The sequence below is a fragment of the Lutjanus erythropterus genome, chromosome 13, assembly GCF_056507025.1.
Source record: "Lutjanus erythropterus isolate fLutEry1 chromosome 13, fLutEry1.hap2, whole genome shotgun sequence".
Lineage (NCBI taxonomy): Eukaryota > Metazoa > Chordata > Actinopteri > Lutjaniformes > Lutjanidae > Lutjanus > Lutjanus erythropterus.
The window spans coordinates 36842445-36866767 of record NC_139329.1 but is presented as its reverse complement, the minus strand read 5'-3'; the positions used below and the strand labels follow the sequence as shown (position 1 = coordinate 36866767).

The following is a 24323-nucleotide window of genomic DNA, read 5'->3' as shown; positions in this document are numbered from 1 at the left end:
AGGTTGAAAATGTATATACATATGAATATGATGGATCACAAGCTCATGAGGTGTTAAAGAGACCAGGAGCAGAACAGGGTGAGGAGAAATAACAGTCACAGGAGAAACACTGAGTTGTGGTTTGAGGAGAATCAGTGGAAAATCAGACAGGTGTCTTGGTGAGTAAACAGCATTAGTTAACAGCTCAATGAGAAAGAGAGGGTGAGGGAGAGAGTGACAGAGACTGAGAGAGAGAGAGAGGGAGGGAGAGATGAACGACTGTGCCCTTATAAACGTTTTGTTTGTTAGGTGTTTGTGTGATCAGTGTCAGCAGGCAGCTGTTTTAATTACGGAGGCAGCAGTGACGTCACGCCTCTTCACCTGCACGAAATGCACCCAGATGAGGTGCGATGAGTTTGTGTTCCTGTAGCCACACAATGATTCAGCATGGTCACCGGAAGTGAAATGAACTGTAAAACTAGCTAAAAAACACCAACGCAGTGAAAGATAACAGCTCAGACTCAATATGACCGACTTCTGCACGGAGGTCATGCAGAGGCAGACTCACACACAGCGAGTTCCTCTTCTTACGTAATATGACACCACTTTGAAAAAAAACATGTTTTTTTAAGAGCCTTGCTCAAACAAACTAAATTTTCCAATATTTTTTTGTCCTCATGTCCAAACAATCTTAAATTAAGTTTTAAAAATGTAATTTTACACAAGATTACCTATAAATCTCAACAGAACATTTTACCTGCAAGTTACACTTCAACATTCTCCAATAAATTTAATTAGCCTTCTGGTGGAGTTTATAACAAACTGCAGTCTGATACAGACTGTTCTTAAATAATTCTAATACCAGACTGATATTCAAACAAATGACATGAAGGCAGGAATTAAATAAACTCTCAAATGTCTACACTTTTCAGAATAATGATTGGTAAAAACTTTGAATTATAAATCCCTTGTGTCATCTGAGACTATTATCAGTGGTGGAAAGCAAAGCTCTTCTGCTCTCAAAGTGAGGAACTTTTATTAAACTATGCCATTTTAATTTCACTTGAGAGTTTGTTTAAATAAGTATTTAACTTAAAAGTAATTCTGAAATGTCAAAATCACAGTGAAGCCACTGTGTGGCCCATGCAAACATTTTCCACCTCAGATTTCCATTTTATTGAAATAACAGACTAAACAGTGAGCTGAACACTGAAGTATTTGTGTGATTGTAGAGGGACTGTAAGGGGAGTGTTGTAGCCTGTTGATCAATAGATACAGTCTGTAATATCACTGACAACACTGACCTCTTTTCTTATGTTGTCTATTTGTAGTTGGATGTTCTTTTAGCTGCTGTTGGCAATACTTTCATTGTAAAAAAAAAAAAAAAAACAGAAGTGAAAGCTGATCAAACTTGTTCTGAACCTTTGTCAAGGTATTTTCCAATCAAGCATTAAAGCCTCAGTTACAGAGCTGCACTGAGAGGAGGAGCAACACTGAAAGAGGAGATGCTTCAGTGTCACATGTCTTCAAATGAAACTGAAAGTTTGTCTAAGCAACAGCAGAGCTGCAGTCGGGACAAGTCTCTCTGTTTCTCTCTGAAGAAAAATTCAACCAAATCCATCAGGCTTTTCACAACAAAACCAAACACTGGTGAGTACACTGCTCTACAATGACACTAAACTAACTAAATATTTGGTTGAAAACTGAGTTTGATTGAGACTTTGTTTTACCATATAAATAATTGTATGCCACAGAAATATATCATTCTCTGGCTAACTGTGAATGCAGTCATGAATTTGTTGCACCACAGCCGCATAACAGGAAGTAGTTTAGTCTAACCACCAAAAGTAAAAACTAACACCAGATAAACTAGTCCTGCTAAAAGCTAACTGGTCTAGTTAAGATGCCCTTTGGATTGTCCAAAGTGCATCCCATGAGTTCATGAAACAATTTGTCTTATTGCCCATAAAGGCATAAAACTGTTGTTTTACAATTGATATATAGGCCTCTATGTCACACAGTTTGGTAAGTAGCCTTGACCTTCAAACCTTATTTTTTCTCTCAAATTCACTGTTTTTACTGATGTTTACCTTTGTAAGGCTGGGTGCACTGGCATGAACTCAAAGCCTCACCTCTAATCATATGTGCATTTCCACATACCACTGCTGAACTGCACATCTGAGCTCTCGTTCTCTTGCAGCATTAAAATGTAAATGGGTGCAAAAGCAACAGAACGACTCATTATATTCTAAATTGAAAACAAAAAAAAACTTTTTTTGTCCTCAGAGTGTAGATATGTCTGCTGCCACCTGTCTGCTGACTGAAGATCAGTTTCTGTGCTCCATCTGTCTGGATGTCTTTACTGATCCAGTCACCATACCATGTGGACACAACTTTTGTAAAACCTGCATCACTAAACACTGGAATATTAATGTCCAGTGTCAGTGTCCCAACTGTAAAGAAGTTTTCAACACAAGACCTGAGCTGCGGGTCAATACTTTCATCTCTGAGATGGCTGCTGAGTTCAGACAGTCAGCTCAACAGAAAGCCAGCAGCAGCAGCAGATCAGAACAACAAGTTTCCAAACCAGGAGAAGTTTCCTGTGACGTCTGCACTAGAACCAAACTGAAGGCCCTGAAGTCCTGCCTGGTGTGTCTGGTCTCCTACTGTGAGACTCACCTGGAGCCTCATCTGACAATGTCAGGCCTGAAAAGACATCAGCTGATCAACCCTGTGGAGAACCTGGAGGGCAGGATGTGTATGAAGCACGATAAACTGCTGGAGCTGTTCTGTAAGACTGACCAGATGTGTGTCTGCATGCTCTGCACTGTTTTAGACCACAAGACACATGATGTTGTTCCTCTGACAGAAGAATATGAAGGAAAGAAGGCCGAGCTGGAGAAGACAGAGGCTGAAATTCAACAGATGATCCAGAAGAGACGACTGAAGATTCAGGAGATCAAACACTCAGTGGAGCTCAGTAAGGAAGATGCAGACAGAGAGATAGCAGATGGAGTTCAGGTCTTCACCGCTCTGAAGGAGTCTGTGGAGAGAAGCCAGACCGAGTTCATCGACACGATCAAAGAGGAGCAGAGAAAGACAGAGAAACAGGCTGAAGACTTCATCAAAGAGCTGGAACAGGAAATCTCTGAGCTGAAGAAGAGAAGCACTGAGCTCCAGCAGCTCTCACACTCTGAAGACCACCTCCACCTCCTCCAAAACTTCCAGTCCCTGAACACTGCTGCTCCACCCACCAAGGACTGGACAGAAGTCAGTGTCTGTGCACCTTTATATGAGAGGACTGTGGTGAGAGCTGTGAATCAGCTGGGGGAGACGCTCAGTAAACAGATGAAGAAGCTGTTTGAAGCTGAGCTGAAGAGGGTCCAGCAGTATGCAGTGGATGTGACACTTGATCCTAATACAGCAAATTCCTGGCTCATCCTGTCTGATGATGGAAAACAAGTTGAAGATGGTGATGTATAGAAGAATCTCCCAGACAATCCAGAGAGATTTGATTATTGTGTTAGTGTCTTAGCAAAGCAGAGTTTCTCTTCAGGAAGATTTTACTATGAGGTTCAGATTAAAGGGAATACTGACTGGGATTTAGGAGTGGCCAGAGAGTCGATCAACAGGAAGGGAGAAATCACACTGAGTCCTCAGAATGGTTACTGGACGATATGGTTGAGGAATGAAAATGAGTATGAAGCGCTTGCTGACCCTAGAGTCTGTCTCTCTCTGAAGTCTCGGCCTGAGAAGGTGGGGGTGTTTGTGGATTATGAGGAGGGTCTGGTCTCCTTTTATGACGCTGATGCTGCAGCTTTTATCTACTCCTTTACTGACAAACTCTACCCATTCTTTGGTCCTGGTCTTAATGATGGTGGCAAAAACTCTGCTCCTCTGATCATCTCTCCTGTCAATCTGAGTTGAAGAAACATTTGATTTCCTACAGAAAGATTAGAAAAGTGTTGCATACTAGCACAAATTACTGAAGAGGATTTTTCAATAATGCAAAAGTTTTTTTTATTTTTTTATTTTTAAATGAACAAAATCAAAGCAAAATTTTATTGTTTTATTAAGTTTTTGTTTTTGATTGATATCAAAGCTGAAAAACAGCTGGTGGTGTTTCTAATGACGACCAAATCATGTGATTAAAAACATCATCAGCTGTTCTCAGATTGAGTCTACGAGCTCCAATACAGAAACAAGAGCAGACATATGTCACTTTCCTATCATCAGAACGACCACACTCAAAAAACTACAAATAGAAACAGTGATTCAACACTATGAATGAAAGTGACAGATGTCAGAAATACATCACATACATTACCTTAAATTTCCACATGAAATATCTTTATATTGTACTGAGCCGTATTTGCTGTTGTTGTCTCCTTCATGTTGCTCTGTTATACTGTTTGGTTTCATACTTGGACTAATTTGTTCTTTGTTTTGTTTCATATCTGTACTGTTTTGTCCTTTGTCTTGCAATAAAAAAAGAAATACATTACCTGGAGATTCAATAAGGTAGTTGTACATGTCAGGTTTATCCACTTTGATGGATCCAGACTGAAAGGACACTCATCAGCCCCTATCTCTTTATTTTCTTCTATCTAATGACATTTATTTTTTTTTTCCTGACTGGCCATAGGATTTGGGCTCCTAATAGCTAAAACACAGTATTTTTATTTAATACTATAAACTGTCAAAGACCTCAGAATCTGAGTTTACCACCCATCAAATTAGAGGCGCTGCTTTCACCCAAAAATGGGCAGAGTCATGATTCAAGAACAAAGTACACAGATACTGTTTGCTGCTCTCATCAATACTTCATCACATCTGAGACAGGTGGTATAAGATAATGTAGTGTTATGTAAGGTTTGAGTTGTGTTTGAGCAGCTGATATGAACATTAAACCAGTGCTACTAGTTTGTAGAGAATAAGTGACATCTGAGGACGCCCTCTAGTGGAGTTCATAACAAAGTGTGGACACATGAGGACATGCTCTTAATAAATAACTACACAGTCTGATGCTGAAGTGGATTATTTGAATGAAGCAGAAGAATTAAATCTAAGTTTAACTGGTACAAATATTCTGTCTAATGTCACTGAGGAGCTTTTTCTGTCTTTTGTAGTTTTTTCAAGTTCTTAAATCAGAAGCCGACTGATCCAATATACAGCATGTTTTTAAAGATCAACTGTTCTGCTGTCATTTTGAAGTTGCATTGAAGGATTTCCTGTGATTTTAAAATTATTTTCTCATTGGAATTTATCACTCTTCTCTTGAAATTTCCAGGGTTGAGATTCCCACAAATAAAATCTGATTTCAACCACAGAACTGTAGAAAATAAATTACAGACTGCTGTCTGATGTTTTCTCTCATATTGATTACGGGTAGTGTAATCTCTTAGACTTTCAAATATCTACTCTAAAATGACACAGAACCTACCTGTGGCTCAATGACAAAACATTTCCATCTTAGTTTTCTGTATTTTTCAGTAGGTTTCTGTCACAAGACAAATAAGAAATCTTTCACATAAAGAAAGTGTGATAAACAGTTAGGAAAGCATCAGAAAAGTGAAATTAAACACTAAACAGTGAGCTGAACACTGGAGTGTTTGCACAGGAGTGTTTTATATGTAATTGTATACCTCTATTCTCTTCAATCATAAAGAAATAAAAACTGTTCAGCCTTGTCCTAAAGCCATGTCAAGATATTTCCTAATGAGGTAACAAAGCTCCACTTACAGAGCTGCACTGAGAGGAGGGGAAACACTGAAAGAGGAGAAGCTTCAAAGTCACATGACCTGAAATGAAAGTGAAAGTTTGTCTGAGTTAACAGCAGAGCTGCAGTTGACACGTCTCTCTGTGTTTCTCTCTGAAGAAAAATTCAACTGAATCCATCAGGATTTTCTCAACAAAACAGCAGAGTCTCTGTCAAACACTGGTGAGTAACACTCACTGCCCTACAACACCCCACAGACCACACTGACTGCACTCCTGCTGGTTAGAGCTTCAACAGACTGCAGTCACAGCTAGATTTATCCTCAGATCATTTACAGACATGTTTCTGATATAAACTCAAAGCGTCAACCATTCAGAGAGAAATTTCCACAAACCACCACTCAGTGGTGAACTATTAGAGCTGGGACTTCAGTCTGGACAAAACTTAGCCAGACACCAGAAGTGTGGTAAAACATGTGACATACATCTGCAGTGATATTATTTATCAACATAACTCCATATACTGTGCTGCACTGATGGAAGTAGCTTTAAAAAAGAAGTCTCAAGTATCTGAAAATTGTTCATTAATAGAATGGGGGATAAGCACAATTTTAGTCTGAAATAACGTCTTACTGAAGATATTTCTGGTGTTAGAGGAGGCCTAAGAGGATGCGTTTTAGTCCCACCCACTGTAAATCAAAATGTGATTGGTTAATTCACCTGTCACTTTCTAAACAAACACACGGGCTGTGTCTTTCTGTCCCAGTGATAAAGTCCTAACCAATGAGTGAGCCAGCTCTAACCTTTCTCTGCCTGAAGACAACAACGACAAAAAATCTGATTGGATAACTCTATTTTGCTGTTTTCAGGTCAGTAACACAGACAAACTAATGAGCAGGTCAGGTCAAACTTTAAAGGCCAAAATCATAAATCACCTTGTGGGGTTTTTACAGTCTGCACAGTGGAAGTAACTAATTACAAATACTCAAACTACTGTAATTAAGTAGTTTATCGGGGTAGTTTCATGAGTAGATTTTCAAGTCTGTAGTTTTTTACTTGTACTCAAGTATTTATTATACTATATAATCTACTTAGTTACTTTTAAAATCATAGTTTTGTACTGAGTACAATTTGAATTAATAACCAAACCTTTCATCAACATTTTAGTAGCCAATAAGACGATCTGATCACAAACAGATCAATGAAAACCAAGAGATACAAACAAAAACAAAACACTGCAGCAGCACAAACTTGAAGTAAGGATGTTAATTATTAATCATTAATGATTAATTGATATTTAGTAGAACTGCAACAATTAATCAAATATTGAATTAATCTGGAACTATTTTGATAATCGATTAACTGTTTTCAGTTATTTTTTAATTTAAAAAAAGTCTAAATTCTCTGACTTTAGCTTCTTAATTATGAATATTTTCTGATTTTTTTACTCGTCTCTGACAGTAAACTGAATATTTTTGTGTTTTTGGAGAAAACATGACATTTGAAGACGCCATCTTTGGCTTTGGACAAAAGCGATCAATATTTTCACAATTTTTTTGACATTTTACAGACCAAATAATGAATTGATGAATAATTGATTAATTGAGAAACTAACTGACATTTCATTTGACATTGTTTTGTCTGGTGGAGCCATTTGTTGAATAAAGAAACTTATTAAACTTAAAATAAGAAAAAGAGACAAAAAACAGAAAATATTGACAATGAGAAAAAAACATCTTCTGTTTCTCATAAATTATCACTGATTAATTGATTGTTCACATTTTCAAATACTGATTAAGGAAAATACACAACATTTGCAGCCCTTGAAGAGGTGATTGTGATCTCTGATTAGTTTTTGAGAAGAATACTTTTACTGAAGTATTTGTCTTACACCAGTACTTTTACTTATAATTGAATATTTTAGTCATGTAACAGTACTTGTACTTGAGTACATATTTTCAGTACTCTTTACATCTATGGTAAAATGTTCTTGATATTTCAATGAAAAAAAAAAAACAGTCCTGGCTGTGTGTCTCCTCTCATGTGGTGTGTGGAAGCTGCACTGCATACAAAGTTTTTTTTTTTTTTTTGTTCGTTTCTTGTTTAATTTTTAAAAATCTGTTTATTGAAATGCATTTCTCATATTGATTTAGAGCAACACAAATAAAGTAATCTATCTGAGTAATTTATATTTGCAGACCATATAATGGTCAAATATGACAAATTTAAACCATTTAGTTAAAATGTGGATTCTGTTTTCTAATCATAGTGATGTTGTTAAATGAATAACATAAATATATGTAATTACATATATTTGTTTTTGTCCTCAGAGTGTAGATATGTCTGCTGCCAGCTGTCTGCTGACTGAAGATCAGTTTCTGTGCTCCATCTGTCTGGATGTCTTCACTGATCCAGTCACCACACCATGTGGACACAACTTCTGTAAAACCTGCATCACTAAACACTGGAATATTAATGTCCAGTGTCAGTGTCCCAACTGTAAAAAAGTTTTCTACACAAGACCTGAGCTGCAGGTCAATACTTTCATCTCTGAGATGGCTGCTCAGTTCAGACAGTCAGCTCAACAGAAAACCAGCAGCAGCAGATCAGAGCTACAAGTTTCCAAACCAGGAGAAGTTCCCTGTGACGTCTGCACTGGAACCAAACTCAAAGCCCTGAAGTCCTGCTTGGTGTGTCTGGAATCCTACTGTGAGACTCATCTGGAGCCTCATCTGACAAGGTCAGGCCTGAAAAGACATCAGCTGATCGACCCTGTGGAGAACCTGGAAGGCAGGATGTGTATGAAGCACGATAAACTGCTGGAGTTGTTCTGTAAGACCGACCAGATGTGTGTCTGCATGCTCTGCACTGTTTTAGACCACAAGACACATGATGTTGTTCCTCTGACAGAAGAATATGAAGGAAAGAAGGCTGAGCTGGAGAAGACGGATGCTGAAATTCAGCAGATGATCCAGAAGAGACGACTGAAGATTCAGGAGATCAACCACTCAGTGGAGCTCAGTAAGGAAGGTGCAGACAGAGAGACAGCAGATGGAGTTCAGGTCTTCACCGCTCTGAAGGAGTCTGTTGAGAGAAGCCAGACCGAGTTCATCGACACAATCAAAGAGAAGCAGAGAAAGACAGAGAAACAGGCTGAAGACTTCATCAAAGAGCTGGAACAGGAAATCTCTGAGCTGAAGAAGAGACACACTGGACTGGAGCAGCTCTCACACTCTGAAGACCACCTCCACCTCCTCCAAAACTTCCCATCCCTGAACACTGCTGCTCCACCCACCAAGGACTGGACAGAAGTCAGCGTCCATCCACCTTCATATGAGGGGACTGTGGTGAGAGCTGTGAGTCAGCTGGAGGAGACGCTCAGTAAACAGATGAAGAAGCTGCTTGCTGAGGCTGAGCTGAAGAGGGTCCAGCAGTATGCAGTGGATGTGACACTTGATCCTCATACAGCGTATCCCTGGCTCATCCTGTCTGATGATGGAAAACAAGTTACACATGGTGATGTAAGGAAGAATCTCCCAGACAATCCAGAGAGATTTGATGGTTGTACTTGTGTTTTAGCAAAGCAGAGTTTCTCTTCAGGAAGATTGTACTTCGAGGTTCAGGTTAAAGGGAAAACTGACTGGGCTTTAGGAGTGGCCAGAGAGTCAATCAACAGGAAGGGACATGTCACACTGAATCCTCAGAATGGTTACTGGACGATATTGTTGAGGAATGAAAATGAATACGAGGCTGCCCCTCACCCTGCAGTCCGTCTCTCTCTGGAGTCTCAGCCTGAGAAGGTGGGGGTGTTTGTGGATTATGAGGAAGGTCTGGTCTCCTTTTATGATGTTGATGCTGCAGCTCTTATCTACTCCTTTACTGGCTGCTCCTTCACTGAGAAACTCTACCTATACTTTTGTCCATTTCCTAACAGCAAAGGTAAAAACTCTGCCCCTCTGATCATCTCTCCTGTCAATCACACTGAGTAGAACGTCAATTTGATTTTATACAGAAAGATTCACCATCATGATGTAATAAAAGTATATTTATTGGTGATGTATGGTGTATCAATTTTTCAGTTTTTCAGATTTTTTACCAAAGACCTTTATTCTGTAAATGTGTGTTGATAATGTGTCACATTGCTACTTACTACCACAACATTAATAACTGGATTATCCGCCTTCAAGACTGATAAATCATAAAACATTATTTATTGTTCTCTCTTTAAATAAATAAAATCAAAATAAAGTTTTAATTGATGTTTTCTTTCATTTCAAGATAAGATTCTGGTTTCTGTTTTTTTTTAATCATTAACTTAGAAATTCATTGCTCCTTTATTGAGATTTCCAGATTTTCAACCACAGAACTGTAATGAAAATAAATTATATCATGCTGTTTATTCTATTTGGCTCTTTTTTTCCTCCTTTACTGATCAGCGGCAGTTAATCTTAACCTCCTAGATCAAAAGTCTTTACTTTAAGATTTTCAAAATGATGCATGAAATTAAAAATGAGTCAGGGTGCTGTGAAACTGTGCCTACCTGGGGCATTAAAAAAAAGTAAATCTTGTGTACCTGCACACCAATTTAGCTGAACTAGAAAACAAAAAAAGTCCCAAAAAAACAGTGCATTTTTTGTGTCTTTCTAGCCCAGATAAAGTGATATGCGGATATCTCATTTGTTGTCCTCAAAAATATGAATCCCGTTTTTTAGACACCTAACCAGTAGAAAGTAATTAAGACCTACTGCTCTCTCCAAGAACGCAGTTTTTAGTAAACTACACAATTCTAATTTTGTTAAAGAGTTATGTGAAAAAGTACTTTTTTATTCCCAACTGTTGAATCTTCAATAGACACAAAACCTACCTGAATTTTTCTTTCCTTTTCTTCCCCTATAATGTGATCAGTAAAAAAATCTGTCATATAAAGAAAAGATGGTAAAAATAGCAGAAAAGTGAAATTACAGACTGTATAGTGAGCTGAACACTGGAGTGACTGTGGGTTTGTAGAGGGATTGTGAAGGAAGTGTTGCAGCCTGTTGATCAAAAGATACAGTCTGTCCTTAAATATCTTGTCCTGACTTCTTTTCATATGTTGTTTATTTGTAATTCTCTGTTTTGGCTGCTGTGTACTTCTATTGAAGAAAAAAAAAACTATGTTAAAGTGTTTCCCAATGAAGAAATAAAACCCCACCTGCAGAGCTACACTGACAGGGAGGAGTCACACTGAAAGACGAGATGACTCAACGTCACATTTCCTCAACTGAAAGACAAAATTTCTCTGTGCGACAACAGAGGTGCAGTCATGACAAGTCTGTGTTTTTCTCTGAAAGGAAAATTCAGCTGAATCCATCAGGTCTTTTTTCAACCAGACAGGAGAATCTCTGCCAAACTCTGGTGAGTAACATTGCACTGCAAAGACAAAATGCACTTGGTAAACATTTAGTCACTGGGTTAAAACCAGCATATGAAATCTGAAAACATGACACAGAAATGTCATTTTTGATTTAAAAAACATGTAAATTTTGCAGGAGCTGTCAGCCACAGTGACTGAACTAGTTAAGGTTAAACAGAATGCAGCCACAGTTGTAGTTTAAACTAATTTACAGACATGTTTCTGGTATAAACTGAAAGTGCCAACTACTCAGACAGGAATTTCCACATACCACCACTGACCTGCACATCAGAGTTCTCCTTCACTGGCAGCCTGTGTTGGGAGGATTACTTTAAAAATGTATCCCACTACAGATTACTGAATACAAGTCCTGAAATGTAATTTGTAACATATTCAATTTGACTGCAAGAGTTAAGTATCATACTCTAAATAGTTTGGATTAGTTTTGGAATACTTCAGACTCGTCTTGCTGAGTGTATTTTTCTGGATCACCCTGAATGAACGCTTGTTTTTAGGACAGAGGTGGACTTACAATTAAGCAAAGGTTGGAAATTGCCACTGTTGAGGTAGATGACAGACACAGATCGTCAAAAAATAGTGTGTTAAGTTACTGCAAATACAAACCAAACATTTCCTACTGCTGCAGTTCCACATTAAAAACATTTAACTGTCGAAACAAGACATGACTTTTATTTTGAAGTGGTCACAGGAAATACAGTTTCCTTGTCAGTAATCTTAGCTTTACCATTATCGATTATTAAAGGTGCACCTGCAAAACTATATGATGGTCAATTTTTTTCACTTTCAAAAATTGTAGATACTGTGAGATCTAAATGATGTTGTAGAGCTGCAGGTGAGGTGACAGGCTGCTCAGACAGACTCATGCCGTTTCTCACAGAACAATATAACAAGGTCAATCGTTGCCTGACAACTATATTCACACCACAATAGTTTGTTTTTGCTGCCCCCACAACATCTGTGACCTGTAGTATTCAGTAAGGGATAATGTACAGTGAGCAGGTCGTTATTATAAAATAAATCCCAACAGGATGATGCAGGACCCCGACATGAAGCGGAGGGGTCTTGAATCATCCTGAAGGGATTTATTTCACAATATGATCTGCTCACTGTACATTATCCTGCTTGTCACATGGTTATGTACCAAAAAAAGTCAGTAATCTGACACAAAATATTAATTTTAAAATGACTGTGGTGATTTTATAATGCTTTTATTGTTCCTCCAGAGTCTATGATCAAAACTGTGTCCATAGCAACGGTCTGCTCTTCCTAGCAATGGTCTGCTATAAAGAAATAATAGATTTTAGAATGCGGTAATTGACCAATCAGGATTGAGTATTTAACAAAGTCATGTAATAAACACCCTGTAACTACTGGTGTGACAAGCACAATAACAACAACAGCATGACAGTGAAAAAACTCTTTTCTCTATTTATTCTTTAAAGTTCTGCCCCTATAATGTCTGCTTAAAAAAACTTGGCCCTTGGATAAATGTAGGTAACGACCCCTGCTCTGTACAGTATTTCAGTTCTGCACACAGTTTGACCAATGCTGATTAATGTAGCCCCTGAATTTGATAGATGAGGAGTTAATTTATTTGTTCACTCATGATTTTGATCATTGAAGGGCATTTTTTTTCCTCCTTGATTTGTTTTAAGGTAAATGGACAAATCTAACTGTTATAGTCCAATTCAGAATAAACTTTTTCTCTGTATTTTGAAATAACTGACTTGACATTTTGTGCTTCATAATCATATGAGTATAAAGTGTATGCAAAACAGAGCCTGGCCTGGATGGATCTATGACACAGGATTTGGAAATGTGTGTTAGAGGCGATCCACATTTTGTCCCTTTGTCCATAATTCTTAATGTGTGGCCTGATAAAACATCTCAAACCTATGGTTAAGTGTTTTTTGGTTTTTGGTTCAGCTTGGTTAATGGCAAACATTCTTTATCTTTCCCACAGTCCTGGTGGTGTCCTGGCTATGTCCTATCTCCTCTTGTGTGCGTGGCAGCTGCACTGCACAATTTTGAAATGTAACAGAATACAGTTACTCAGTTTGTATTTTAAATACCTACTTAAAATACTTGCACTCCGTAAGACTCAAACTCTGCTACCAATATAGTCCAGTACCTGACTGTGCAAAGTGCTGTCTAGATTTCAGCTGCAAATTATTTAATAACCACAACTCTTATCTGTGCTGCACCATTTTCTCAGTAATGTGGTCATTTGTCTTCAGGTGAGTGCAATATAACAGCAGATTAACTACTAATCAGAGTTTGATGTTGTGAAACAAACACTGGAATGTAATTGCATATTTTTTTTTTACAGATTGTAGATATGTCTGCTGCCAGCTGTCTGCTGACTGAAGATCAGTTTCTGTGCTCCATCTGTCAGGATGTCTTTACTGATCCAGTCAGCACACCATGTGGACACAACTTCTGTAAAACCTGCATCACTAAACACTGGAATATTAATGTCCCGTGTCAGTGTCCAAACTGTAAAAAGGTTTTCTACACAAGACCTGAGCTGCAAGTCAATATTTTCATCTCTGAGATGGCTGCTCAGTTCAGACAGTCAGCTCAACAGAAAGCCAGCAGCAGCAGCAGATCAGAGCAACAAGTTGCCAAACCAGGAGAAGTTCCCTGTGACGTCTGCACTGGAACCAAACTGAAGGCCCTGAAGTCCTGCCTGGTGTGTCTGGCCTCCTACTGTGAGACTCACCTGGAGCCTCATCTGACAATGTCAGGCCTGAAAAGACATCAGCTGATCGACCCTGTGGAGAACCTGGAAGGCAGGATGTGCAAGAAGCACGATAAACTACTGGAGCTGTTCTGTAAGACTGACCAGATGTGTGTCTGCATGCTCTGCACTGTTTTAGACCACAAGACACATGACATTGTTTCTCTGAAAGAAGAATATGAAGGAAAGAAGGCCGAGCTGGAGAAGACAGACGCTGAAGTTCAGCAGATGATCCAGAAAAGACGACAGAAAATTCAGGAGATCAAACACTCAGTGAAACTCAGTAAGGAAGATGCAGACAGAGAGACAGCAGGTGGAGTTCAGGTCTTCACCGCTCTGAAGGAGTCTGTTGAGAGAAGCCAGAACGAGTTCATCAACACAATCAAAGAGAAGCAGAGAAAGACACAGAAACAGGCTGAAGACTTCATCAAAGAGCTGGAACAGGAAATCTCTGAGCTGAAGAAGAGAAGCACTGAGCTCCAGCAGCTCTCACACTCTGAAGACCACCTCCACCTCCTCCAAAACTTCCCATCCCTGAGCACTGCTGCTTCACCCACCAAGGACTGGACAGAAGTCAGCGTCCGTCCACCTTCATATGAGGGGACTGTGCTGAGAGCTGTGAATCAGGTGGAGGAGACGCTCAGTAAACAGATGAAGAATCTGTGTGAGGCTGAGCTGAAGAGGGTCCAGCAGTACGCAGTGGATGTGACACTCGATCCTGATACAGCACATCCTGAACTGATCCTGTCTGATGATGGAAAACAAGTTAAACATAGTGATCAATGGAAGACTCTCCCACACAATCCAGAGAGATTTTCTCTTTGCACTTGTGTATCAGGAAAGCAGAGTTTCTCTTCAGGAAAATTTTACTATGAGGTTCAGGTTAAAGGGAAGACTGACTGGGCTTTAGGAGTGGTCAGAAAGTCGATTAACAGGAAGGGAGAAATCACAGTGACTCCTCAGAATGGTTACTGGACGATACGTTTGACGAATGAAAACAAGTACAAAGCGTTTGCTGGCCCTGCAGTCCTCCTCTCTGTAAAGTCAAAGCCTGAGAAGGTGGGGGTGTTTGTGGATTATGAGGAGGGTCTGGTCTCCTTTCTTGACGTTGATACTGCAGCTCTCATTTATTCCTTTACTCACTGCTTCTTCACTGAGAAACTCCACCCATTCTTTGGTCCTGGTCTTAATGATAATGGTAAAAACTCTGCCCCTCTGATCATCTCTCCTGTCAGTCACACTAAGTAGACAGTAAGGACAGTTCTGACCAAAATAGTCATAGAGCCATTCAGACATTTTGCAGGTTACAAAACCCAAGACATACTGCATGGCCTTTTTTGCTGAAGCTGAAAGAAGAGAAAGAGCAATGTTTTTTTTTTATTGTTAGGCAACCACCAAATCAGCTGTCCTTAGTAAAGTAAATGAAAAAAAAAACTTCAAAATCCAAACTACCTGCCTCCAGGCTGCTATTTTCTTGACAGGCCTGTTTTTCTGATTGAAGAACATAACACAGGGCTTTTGCACTCTGAGTTGAAGTTCAGCATGCAAAATGAAACCAACAGGAAAACGAAACCTCTCAGTGCTAAAAACTGTACTCTGTCTGATTGAGGCCTTACACCCACAGCATATTTGCTGAGTCAGACTTTATTTTTTCATGAAAACAGGGAACCCTTTGAGCCAAGCTTATTGGGTAATTTCTGGCAGCACCTTTGTTGGTCACAGTGTTAATGTTTGTGGCAGACATCTGGGCAATCAGCCAAGAAACTGAAGATCTAAGTTTTTTTGTCACTATGTCTTAGTTTGAGGGGACTTTACCTGCATTCACCACCCTGCATCTGACTTCACATCATCCACACTTCCTCACCTTGTCTCACGCTTTAGACTTAATGGATGGTATATCAAATACAGTGTTTGTCCATTTCTACTTGGTAGAGTATGCCTGTATGTTGGGTAAAACTTCAAATGCTGCAGCCCTCAAATGTCTTTGAATTTCATGGTGGCAAACTGGGATATTAAAGGGTTTCAAGAATTCAATTCACCATATTCATACGGTGGCCATTTTCCTCCTGGCAGTCGAGCTGAAATGCTCTTGTACTGCTGTGTTTCAGATGGCAAGTCATTTAAATCTACGAAATCTGACAAACTGTTATCATATCACCGCTTCCTGATAGATCAGCAACTGAAAATACAATGGAAGTTAAAATTTCAGAGAGACATGGGGCCATATTTCAAACTAAAATAAAATATTTGATGGCCATTTAACTACTGTTAGATAGCAGCTAACATTAGCATTCAACTACTTCCTCACTAAACATTAACGTTTGATAGTGTTACATGATAGCCTGCAATAGGAAAGGCATAAATTAATTCTTGTGTTATTTCAGTTATTTTATGCCTCTCCTGTTCTATTGTGTGTCACTAATGTTAGCTAGTAGAATGCTAATGTTAGCTGTTGTAGATGCATTACAGTAGCTAATGTGTAATATGTAGTCAAATATGTAGTTTTAGCTTGAAATATGGCCCCACATCCCTCTGAAATTCGATTATCCATTGTCCTTTCAGTTGCAGACCAATCAGGAAGCAGTGACATTAGTCACAGGTTTACACGACTTACAACCTGAAACACGGGAGCACAACATCATCCTTTTGATAGCAGAATATGAGCTTCCTGCCCTGGGTGTGATGTAAGAGGAAAATGGCCACTGTTGTGTAATAAATGTATATTTATTGGTGATGTTCAGTTATATGTTATTGTTTTGCCAGTTTCTTATCAATGCATTTTTTCCCCTTTTTTCTGTAAATGTTTTTCATTGATGTGTCACATTGTCAGTTGCTACAACACCACACCAATTGTACCACGCTGAGTGACATCTAATGTGTCTACTTTAGCTGCATTACTGGCCTTCAAGGCTGTTCAGAAAACAATGAGAGATAAGAGATAAGAAACATTTGCACATTCTTAAATGTCTAGTCACAATATTCAAACCTTTTTATTGTCTGAACATTGCATGTAAAAAAGTGTTGCATTCCAACTCTGAGGAGCCTTTTTAGATGTGAGATAAAAGTAATTTTGTCTCTATTTCTTAAAAAAAAAAAAAAAAAAAAAAAAAGCAAAACAACACCATCAGCTGTTCTCAGATGTGACTTGAGCTAATGAGCTCTACTACAGGAGCAAAAGCAGGCTTACATCACTTTTCTGCTATCAGAGCAACCATGGCTCCTTCTGGCTGAAAACAAGCGCCTTAAAAGAAACTGATGTGTCGCAGTTTGCACTATAAACAGTTGAAGATGAAAATGGTTAACTGTGGGACCCAGCCAATCAATACACAGAGCAGCAGTGAAGTGCAGAGGGATTAGTTCCTAGGTTGGATCATAGACTGTACAGTGTATGGACCATACAGTCAGACACATGAGCGTCGGCAGGGATTTTGGGCCCCATGAAAAGATATCACATTGCTCTGTCAACACAAGCCATGTCAATATGTAAATATTGTACATTTTACTCCACTGCATCTGTCCAACAGTTGGATTTACTCATTACTTTGCATATTCATATTTTGCATTCATAAGGAAATAAACTCATATCACTGTTGTTGCATAATCCTTGTAATCTGAAATATCAACTTTGTTTTAGGTAACTGATGCTGCCTTTTTTTCTATATTTTTTTTAAAAGCATATTTTAAGATATATTCTACACCTGTAGTAGAGGGACTTCATGTAATCCATCATCTCATCCAATGACATGACCCCCAAAAACTGAAGATGCAAGTTTTCCGGTTGACAACAATATGATGCATTTAAATTTTCTTAAAAAAACAAAACAAAAACAAAAACAAAAAAAAAGTCCTCAGATCCAATGCTACCCGAAACACTTAAGCATGAGTGACTTTCTGCTCTTAAAGAGACAGTATTTTATTTTGAAACAGACTATATTTATTTTGATCCAAAGGAGAGTGAAATGGTGTAAAGGATCAGAAATTAAAGATCAAAGATTAAGCTCAACTTTAGACTGATGGTGGGAGTGTTGTGAAGTCTATAAAGGGACTTTTTGAGCCCACTCACCAAATATACAGTATGTTTTTGCAGATCTGTCATTTTGGAAAGGAGAAAGAAAAAAATGGTAGACAGTTTGTAAAGCAGCAGAAAAGTGAAAAAAACAACAACAACTAAACAGTGAGTTGAACACTGGAGTGTTTGTGTAATTGTAAAGGGCATTTCCCAATGAGGCAATAAAGCTCCACCTTCAGAACTATACTGGGGGGGAGGAGTCACACTGAAAGAGGAGAAGCTTCAGTGTCACATGTCCTGAATTGAAAGTGAAAGTTTGTCAGAGTCACAGCTGAGCTGCAGTCGACACAAGTCTCTGTGTTTCCCTCTGAAGAAAAAATCAGCTGAATCCATCAAGTTTTTCACAACAAAACAGCAGAGTATCTGTCATTCACTGGTGAGTAACACTGCTTTATAAAGACAACATGCAAAAAAAACAAAAAAACACACAGCTCTGATTGGACAGATGACATGTGGCAGGCTGCTTCGGAGGTAGAGATAGACTGCCGTAACTGTACTGGGAATAGTGTCACATGACCAAAGTAGGGCTGCTGGGAAATGACCTTTCTACAGTGACTGAACTGTGGTTAGTTAAGCTAATTAATCACCCTTTTGCAACCTTTTTTTCTGTAATTTTGATGCTCCAACATTTTAATACTTGAGTTTGTTATAGCAAACACATTAAGAAGTAACTAAATTTGTGTCTAAATGTCTAAAAAGATAAAATAATAAGGTGATGACACTTTATATCCAAAAGGACAAAGGTCAACTTCACTGTGACATCATAACATTCAGCTCTCTACAGCATGTTTCTCACTGGAAATCATTCACTGGAATCACACATGCATAGTGATAACTTCCATACACTTAATGCCTTTTATTACATTTCTTTAAAGTTACAGGTCAATATAGTGGTAAGTTCCATACTAAGTTCCCTCAGAGTCTACATACATTATGTGAGTCTGGGGGTGTGGAGTGCTTGTGACCCAAAACAGTTGTGCTGAGTCTGAATGCCAGTGACCAGCCCTAAATGGCAAATATAGCATTCACCTGCCCTTTTCCCAGTAATTTTGTGACTTTGCTTATATTCCCCTTAATCATAGTTATATTATGAAACAAAAATCTAATGTAATTGCATTTGTGTTTTTTCACCTTTTTTGTCCTCAGAGTGTAGATATGTCTGCTGCCAGCTGTCTGCTGACTGAAGATCAGTTTCTGTGCTCCATCTGTCTGGATGTCTTCACTGATCCAGTTAGCACACCATGTGGACACAACTTCTGTAAAACCTGCATCACTAAACACTGGAATATTAATGTCCAGTGTCAGTGTCCCAACTGTAAAAAGGTTTTCAACACAAGACCTGAGCTGCAGGTCAACACTTTCATCTCTGAGATGGCTGCTCAGTTCAGACAGTCAGCTCAACAGAAAGCCAGCAGCAGCAGATCAGAGCTACAAGTTTCCAAACCAGGAGAAGTTCCCTGTGACGTCTGCACTGGAACCAAACTGAAGGCCCAGAAGTCCTGCCTTGTGTGTCTAGCCTCCTACTGTGAGACTCACCTGGAGCCTCATCTGACAATGTCAGGCCTGAAAAGACATCAGCTGATTGACCCTGTGGAAAACCTGGAAGGCAGGATGTGTATGAAGCACGATAAACTGCTGGAGCTGTTCTGTAAGACCGACCAGATGTGTGTCTGCATGCTCTGCACTGTTTTAGACCACAAGACACATGTTGTTGTTCCTCTGAAAGAAGAATATGAAGGAAAGAAGGCAGAGCTGGAGAAGACAGAGGCTGAAATTCAGAAGATGATCCAGAAGAGACGACTGAAGATTCAGGAGATCAAACACTCAGTAGAGCTCAGTAAAGAAGATGCAGACAGAGAGACAGCAGATGGAGTTCAGGTCTTCACCGCTCTGAAGGAGTCTGTTGAGAGAAGTCAGACCGAGTTCATCGACACGATCAAAGAGGAGCAGAGAAAGACAGAGAAACAGGCTGAAGACTTTATCAAAGAGCTGGAACAGGAAATCTCTGAGCTGAAGAAGAGAAGCACTGAGCTGGAGCAGCTCTCACACTCTGAAGACCACCTCCACCTCCTCCAGAACTTCCCATCCCTGAACACTGCTGCTCCACCCACCAAGGACTGGACAGGAGTCAGCATCCATCCACCTTTATATGAGAGGACTGTGGTGAGAGCTGTGAATCAGCTGGAGGAGACGCTTAGTAAACAGATGAAGAAGCTGGTTGAGGCTGAGCTGAAGAGGGTCCAGCAGTATGCAGTGGATGTGACACTTGATCCTGATACAGCACAGCCCAAACTCATCCTGTCTGATGATGGAAAACAAGTTAAACATGGTGATGTAAAGAAGAATCTCCCAGACAATCCAGAGAGATTTGATTCTTGTTCTTGTGTCTTGGCAAAGCAGAGTTTCTCTTCAGGAAGATTTTATTATGAGGTTCAAGTTAAAGGAAAGACTTGCTGGGATTTAGGAGTGGCCAGAGAGTCGATCAACAGGAAGGGAGGAATCATAGCAAAGCCTCAGAATGGTTACTGGACGATATGTTTGAGGAACGAAAATGAGTACAAAGCTGCTGCTAGCCCTGCAGTCCGTCTCTCTCTGAAGTCTCAGCCTGAGAAGGTGGGGGTGTTTGTGGATTATGAGGAGGGTCTGGTCTCCTTCTATGATGCTGATGCTGCAACTCTCATCTACTCCTTTCCTGGCTGCTCCTTCACTGAGAAACTCTACCCATACTTCTGTCCTTGTCCTAATAATTCGGGTAAAAACTCTGCCCCTCTGATCATCTCTGCTGTCAATCACACTGAATAGAACAACCGTTTCCACAGAAAGATTCATCATCATTTAATGTAATAAATGTAAATTTATTGGTGATGATTGGTCTTAATGTTTCTTTGTATTACATTGCTACTTACAGCTACAACACACTCATTTTACTACACTGATTGATGTTATCTAATGCAGTGTAATTTATGTTAATAACTGCATTACCTGGCTTCAGAACTGTTGAATCATATAAGAAGAATAGGAAACATTCCTTAACGTTCCTTAAATGTCTGGGTACCAAAATCCAAAATTTTATTGTCTAATAATTGTATACATAAAAAGTGTTGCATGCTGACACAAATTAATAAAAGTTTATTGAGAAGACAAAAGGAAAATAATGTTTTTTATTATTATTATTTTTATGTCATTAGGAAGGAGGGGTTAGAGACCAACGTCCAGGAATCTGAGAATGTAAACAAACACAGCTTCTAAATAGTGTATATGATACTGGCTGAAGTGATGTGTGCACCTGCTGAATATCTCAGACTATGTTGTGGACACAGACTGTATAAATGGTGGACGAAGCCCCAGGACCTGAAAAGTGAAGCCAGTGTAGAAGTGCTTTAAACCTGCATTCCCTCTCATGACCAGCAGGGGGTGAATCCAATGGTTGAAAAAAAGAAGTCTGACTCTCTGTAAGCTCATGAGAAAATAAGTCTACATCTCACTTGATTTATGACCTCAGTTTATGGTCTTAATTACTAGTTTGAAGTCTTGGTGTCTACAGTGTGATGATGTTCGTTTAGTAAACTATGTTCCAATTTAGAGCAAAATAGACCATAAAGCAGGGTATGTCATGTGTCCTCGGGTCCTCAGATTAGTTCATATTCTCCCCAGTTCCACCCTCACATCCAGATATAGTCAAGATGGCGATGGCCATAATGTTAAACTCAAGGCTCCGTCCGATATTTATTATACATATAATACACAACAAAATGCTGGCACACTCAAATGCAGTGTTGTTGTTGTCCATTATGATTCACTACACAACATAAAACCATCAACTGTCGCACATGATGCCCATTTTAGTTCCTGGCAGGTTGAGCTGTCATCAGTCCACTCTAGATTGAGGTGTTATGATTCTCAAGTCAAACAGGTGAATCAGGTGACCTGATATATTATGTATATTATATATAATAAATATTTTTATACATAAGTCATGTGAAGTGTCTGGACCATTTGTGACTTTAGTTTGCATTAAAAAGAACATGTCACAAATTCTCTTAAATCACTCACACATGCCGCCTGAGAACAAATATGAAATCCCCTTGGGCATTAAAATAAGACTTGGTCAGGTTGTTCAAATGCTCCTCCAGTCTCCCAGTCTACACTAGATTTCTACTTTCTTAATATAGTTTGCTGTCATAAGATACTTTTGTTGTGCCATGTACAAAAATGTATGAAATTAAAGAAATTAGAGTGTATTGATAAAAATGCATCACTTCCTTATGAACTTTGTCAAACATAAACTTTGCTACATTATATTCCTTTTAATGGTGGCTTCAATGAGGAGTTGTGGCTTAAGGGGAGAGAATCAACCTTTAGCTTAAAGGTCAACAGTTCAATATGTGAACTGTCAGATTAAATCCACGCTGAGATGTGACTGTTGGACAGAGACAGACAGGACTGCAGTGCAGAGAGAATCACAAGAAGAAGAACGTGACAGAAAAAAGACGTGACTGTTAGGGACAATCGAGACGTTCAGATGTTTTCTGTTGATGCTGCAGATCGCTGAAACATTTTCTACAACAGCAGCTGGAGACTCGCTGCAGCTGCTGGGAGGCTAAACGAGACAGATTTGTCCTTTCAGCCTCGCAGCTTCACCTTCACGGCTCAACAGACACATCCCTCCTCTTCCTCAGCGGGAGCATTCACAGTCATGACACACGTCAGAGCAGGGCCGTCAACCCCCCCCCCCCTCAGCTGACCCCAACACACGCACAGCGGAGGTACAAGCTCTGACCTTCAAAATAAATTCCACCATAATGGAATTTCACTTGTTCAGATTCCCACAGGAGTGTGTGTGTGTGTGTGTGTGTGTGTGTGTGTGTGTGTGTCTGAAAAAAGTAGATGTCTAAAGCACTTTAAACTCTTGAAGCTCCTGGTTGCTGTAAAATACATAAATAGGATCAGCTTTTCAAGTGAAGCTCATTAGGGACCAAAAGCTCGTTAAAGCTGACTCTGCAGAACGTAGACAAGATGTTCTACTCTTCGTAGAAATCTGAACACACACTGTAGCAGCAGCAGACTCAGAGTAGTGAGGAGGACAGGAGGAGGAGGATGAAGAGGAGGAGCGACTCACCCATCGCGGCATGTGTCCTCCGTCGGGGTCGTGGTGATGATACTGCAGAACCAGAACTGTGGCGATGACTGACAGTCCCACGATCACCATGGTGGTCGCAAAGTACTGAGCTGAAACACAGAGGTCAAGGGTCAGTCTATATTTACTGCTCGGTATAACGTTAATGCTAACAGATTGAGGCTAAAGCTAGCTTACATCTCAACAAACATTGGTCTGATGGTGAAATACGGTAGGTATATATGCATGATGGATGACATAACTACACTTATTAACGTGGGAAAAGAAGCCAGACCAGCCGGACCACGATCATGGAAGAGAGCCAGGATGAGAGCTAAGCTAACCCGGCGTAGACCTGGGATAGTGAGCCAGAGAGAGATGCCACTTTGATTCTGCATCAGCCCACATCCTCCTCCTCAAACCCCACAGTACAATATTTATCACAATATTAAACAAAGAAAAATGAAGATGAAAAAGTGCTCCTTATTAAACAATAAATCTGATCTATAGAGCATTTTTCTCTTTCAATTTAAAGTGCTTGCTTTCTTTTATAAAATAGAAGTAGCCAGCCATGACATAAGCACGTGCAAAATATCTGCATGATCTGTCTTTGACAATGAATGCTTGAATTATTATGTACAATTACAAAACAAAAACAATGCAACAGTCAGAGGCAGTCCTTCATAAAATAATAAAATAAATTGGATAATGTAATATTACAGTAGCTATCATCACAGTTGGTATGATAAACTAAATTGGGATATTGCAATATTCAGCATTCAATATATATCCCTATTCTTTATGTCCTAGATTCATGGCATGTCATAGCTCCCTCTAGTGGTATGTGGAGGCAAGTCATTAATTTTTAAAATTAAATTAATTAATTCAAAAACCTAATATTATCAAAGTACTTCAATATAATACATAAAATATCAGATCACTGAAAACAGTATGAACCTGCTGTGTAGTCTCGATCACACACGTACTGTGTACATAATACACCATTCATCCGGTAGTTATGAGCTCAAGTGTGATAGCAGGATAATAAGCACAGGTACAATGAAGAGAGTGAAAATGAAAATGAATGATGAAAGGTGAGAAAGCTCTATGTGAAGATCTCCTCACCTATGAGAGGAACAGAGTCAGACGTCGCCGGCATGATCTCAGCCACCAGCAGCATGAAGACGGTCAGAGAGAGCAGCACTGTGATGCCTGCAGAGAGAGAGAGAGAGAGCGCGAGAAACATTTTAACATTAAAATCTGCAGCTGAGAGTTTATCACGCTGTAC

The 24323-nt window shown here is 39.4% G+C and overlaps 4 protein-coding genes and 1 pseudogene across 5 annotated transcripts in view; 4 read left to right on the top strand and 1 right to left on the bottom strand.

Moving 5' to 3' along the window:
• LOC146317038 (neuronal acetylcholine receptor subunit alpha-7-like) overlaps window positions 1-24323 on the bottom strand; it is an 87383-nt gene that overhangs the window by 21622 nt on the left and 41438 nt on the right. For both annotated transcript variants that reach the window (XM_084733937.1, XM_084733938.1), the window contains 2 exons: window positions 24161-24247; window positions 23039-23148 (listed from right to left, as the gene is read on the bottom strand). In XM_084733937.1, coding sequence (XP_084590063.1) covers window positions 23039-23148; window positions 24161-24247 — 197 coding nt within the window. The remainder of the gene's footprint in view (window positions 1-23038; window positions 23149-24160; window positions 24248-24323) is intronic.
• LOC146317042 (E3 ubiquitin-protein ligase TRIM21-like) lies at window positions 2275-4223 on the top strand (annotated as a pseudogene).
• On the top strand, window positions 5788-10040 carry LOC146317041 (E3 ubiquitin-protein ligase TRIM21-like). The gene is made up of 2 exons (XM_084733930.1): window positions 5788-5920; window positions 8028-10040. Exon 2 carries the CDS (start codon window positions 8037-8039, stop codon window positions 9684-9686), a length of 1650 nt encoding a protein of 549 aa, XP_084590056.1. The 5' UTR covers window positions 5788-5920; window positions 8028-8036; the 3' UTR covers window positions 9687-10040.
• LOC146317040 (E3 ubiquitin-protein ligase TRIM21-like) lies at window positions 10965-15396 on the top strand. The gene is made up of 2 exons (XM_084733931.1): window positions 10965-11091; window positions 13440-15396. Exon 2 carries the CDS (start codon window positions 13449-13451, stop codon window positions 15096-15098), a length of 1650 nt encoding a protein of 549 aa, XP_084590057.1. The 5' UTR covers window positions 10965-11091; window positions 13440-13448; the 3' UTR covers window positions 15099-15396.
• Window positions 19066-21620, top strand: LOC146317039 (E3 ubiquitin-protein ligase TRIM21-like). The gene has a single exon (XM_084733939.1). The coding sequence runs from the start codon at window positions 19075-19077 to the stop codon at window positions 20719-20721; it is 1647 nt and encodes a 548-aa protein (XP_084590065.1). The 5' UTR covers window positions 19066-19074; the 3' UTR covers window positions 20722-21620.

Excerpts from the sequence above, each read along its gene's own strand:
- LOC146317041 (XM_084733930.1), top strand. The coding sequence starts at position 8,037 with ATGTCTGCTGCCAGCTGTCTGCTGACTGAAGATCAGTTTCTGTGCTCC.
- LOC146317040 (XM_084733931.1), top strand. The coding sequence starts at position 13,449 with ATGTCTGCTGCCAGCTGTCTGCTGACTGAAGATCAGTTTCTGTGCTCC.
- LOC146317039 (XM_084733939.1), top strand. The coding sequence starts at position 19,075 with ATGTCTGCTGCCAGCTGTCTGCTGACTGAAGATCAGTTTCTGTGCTCC.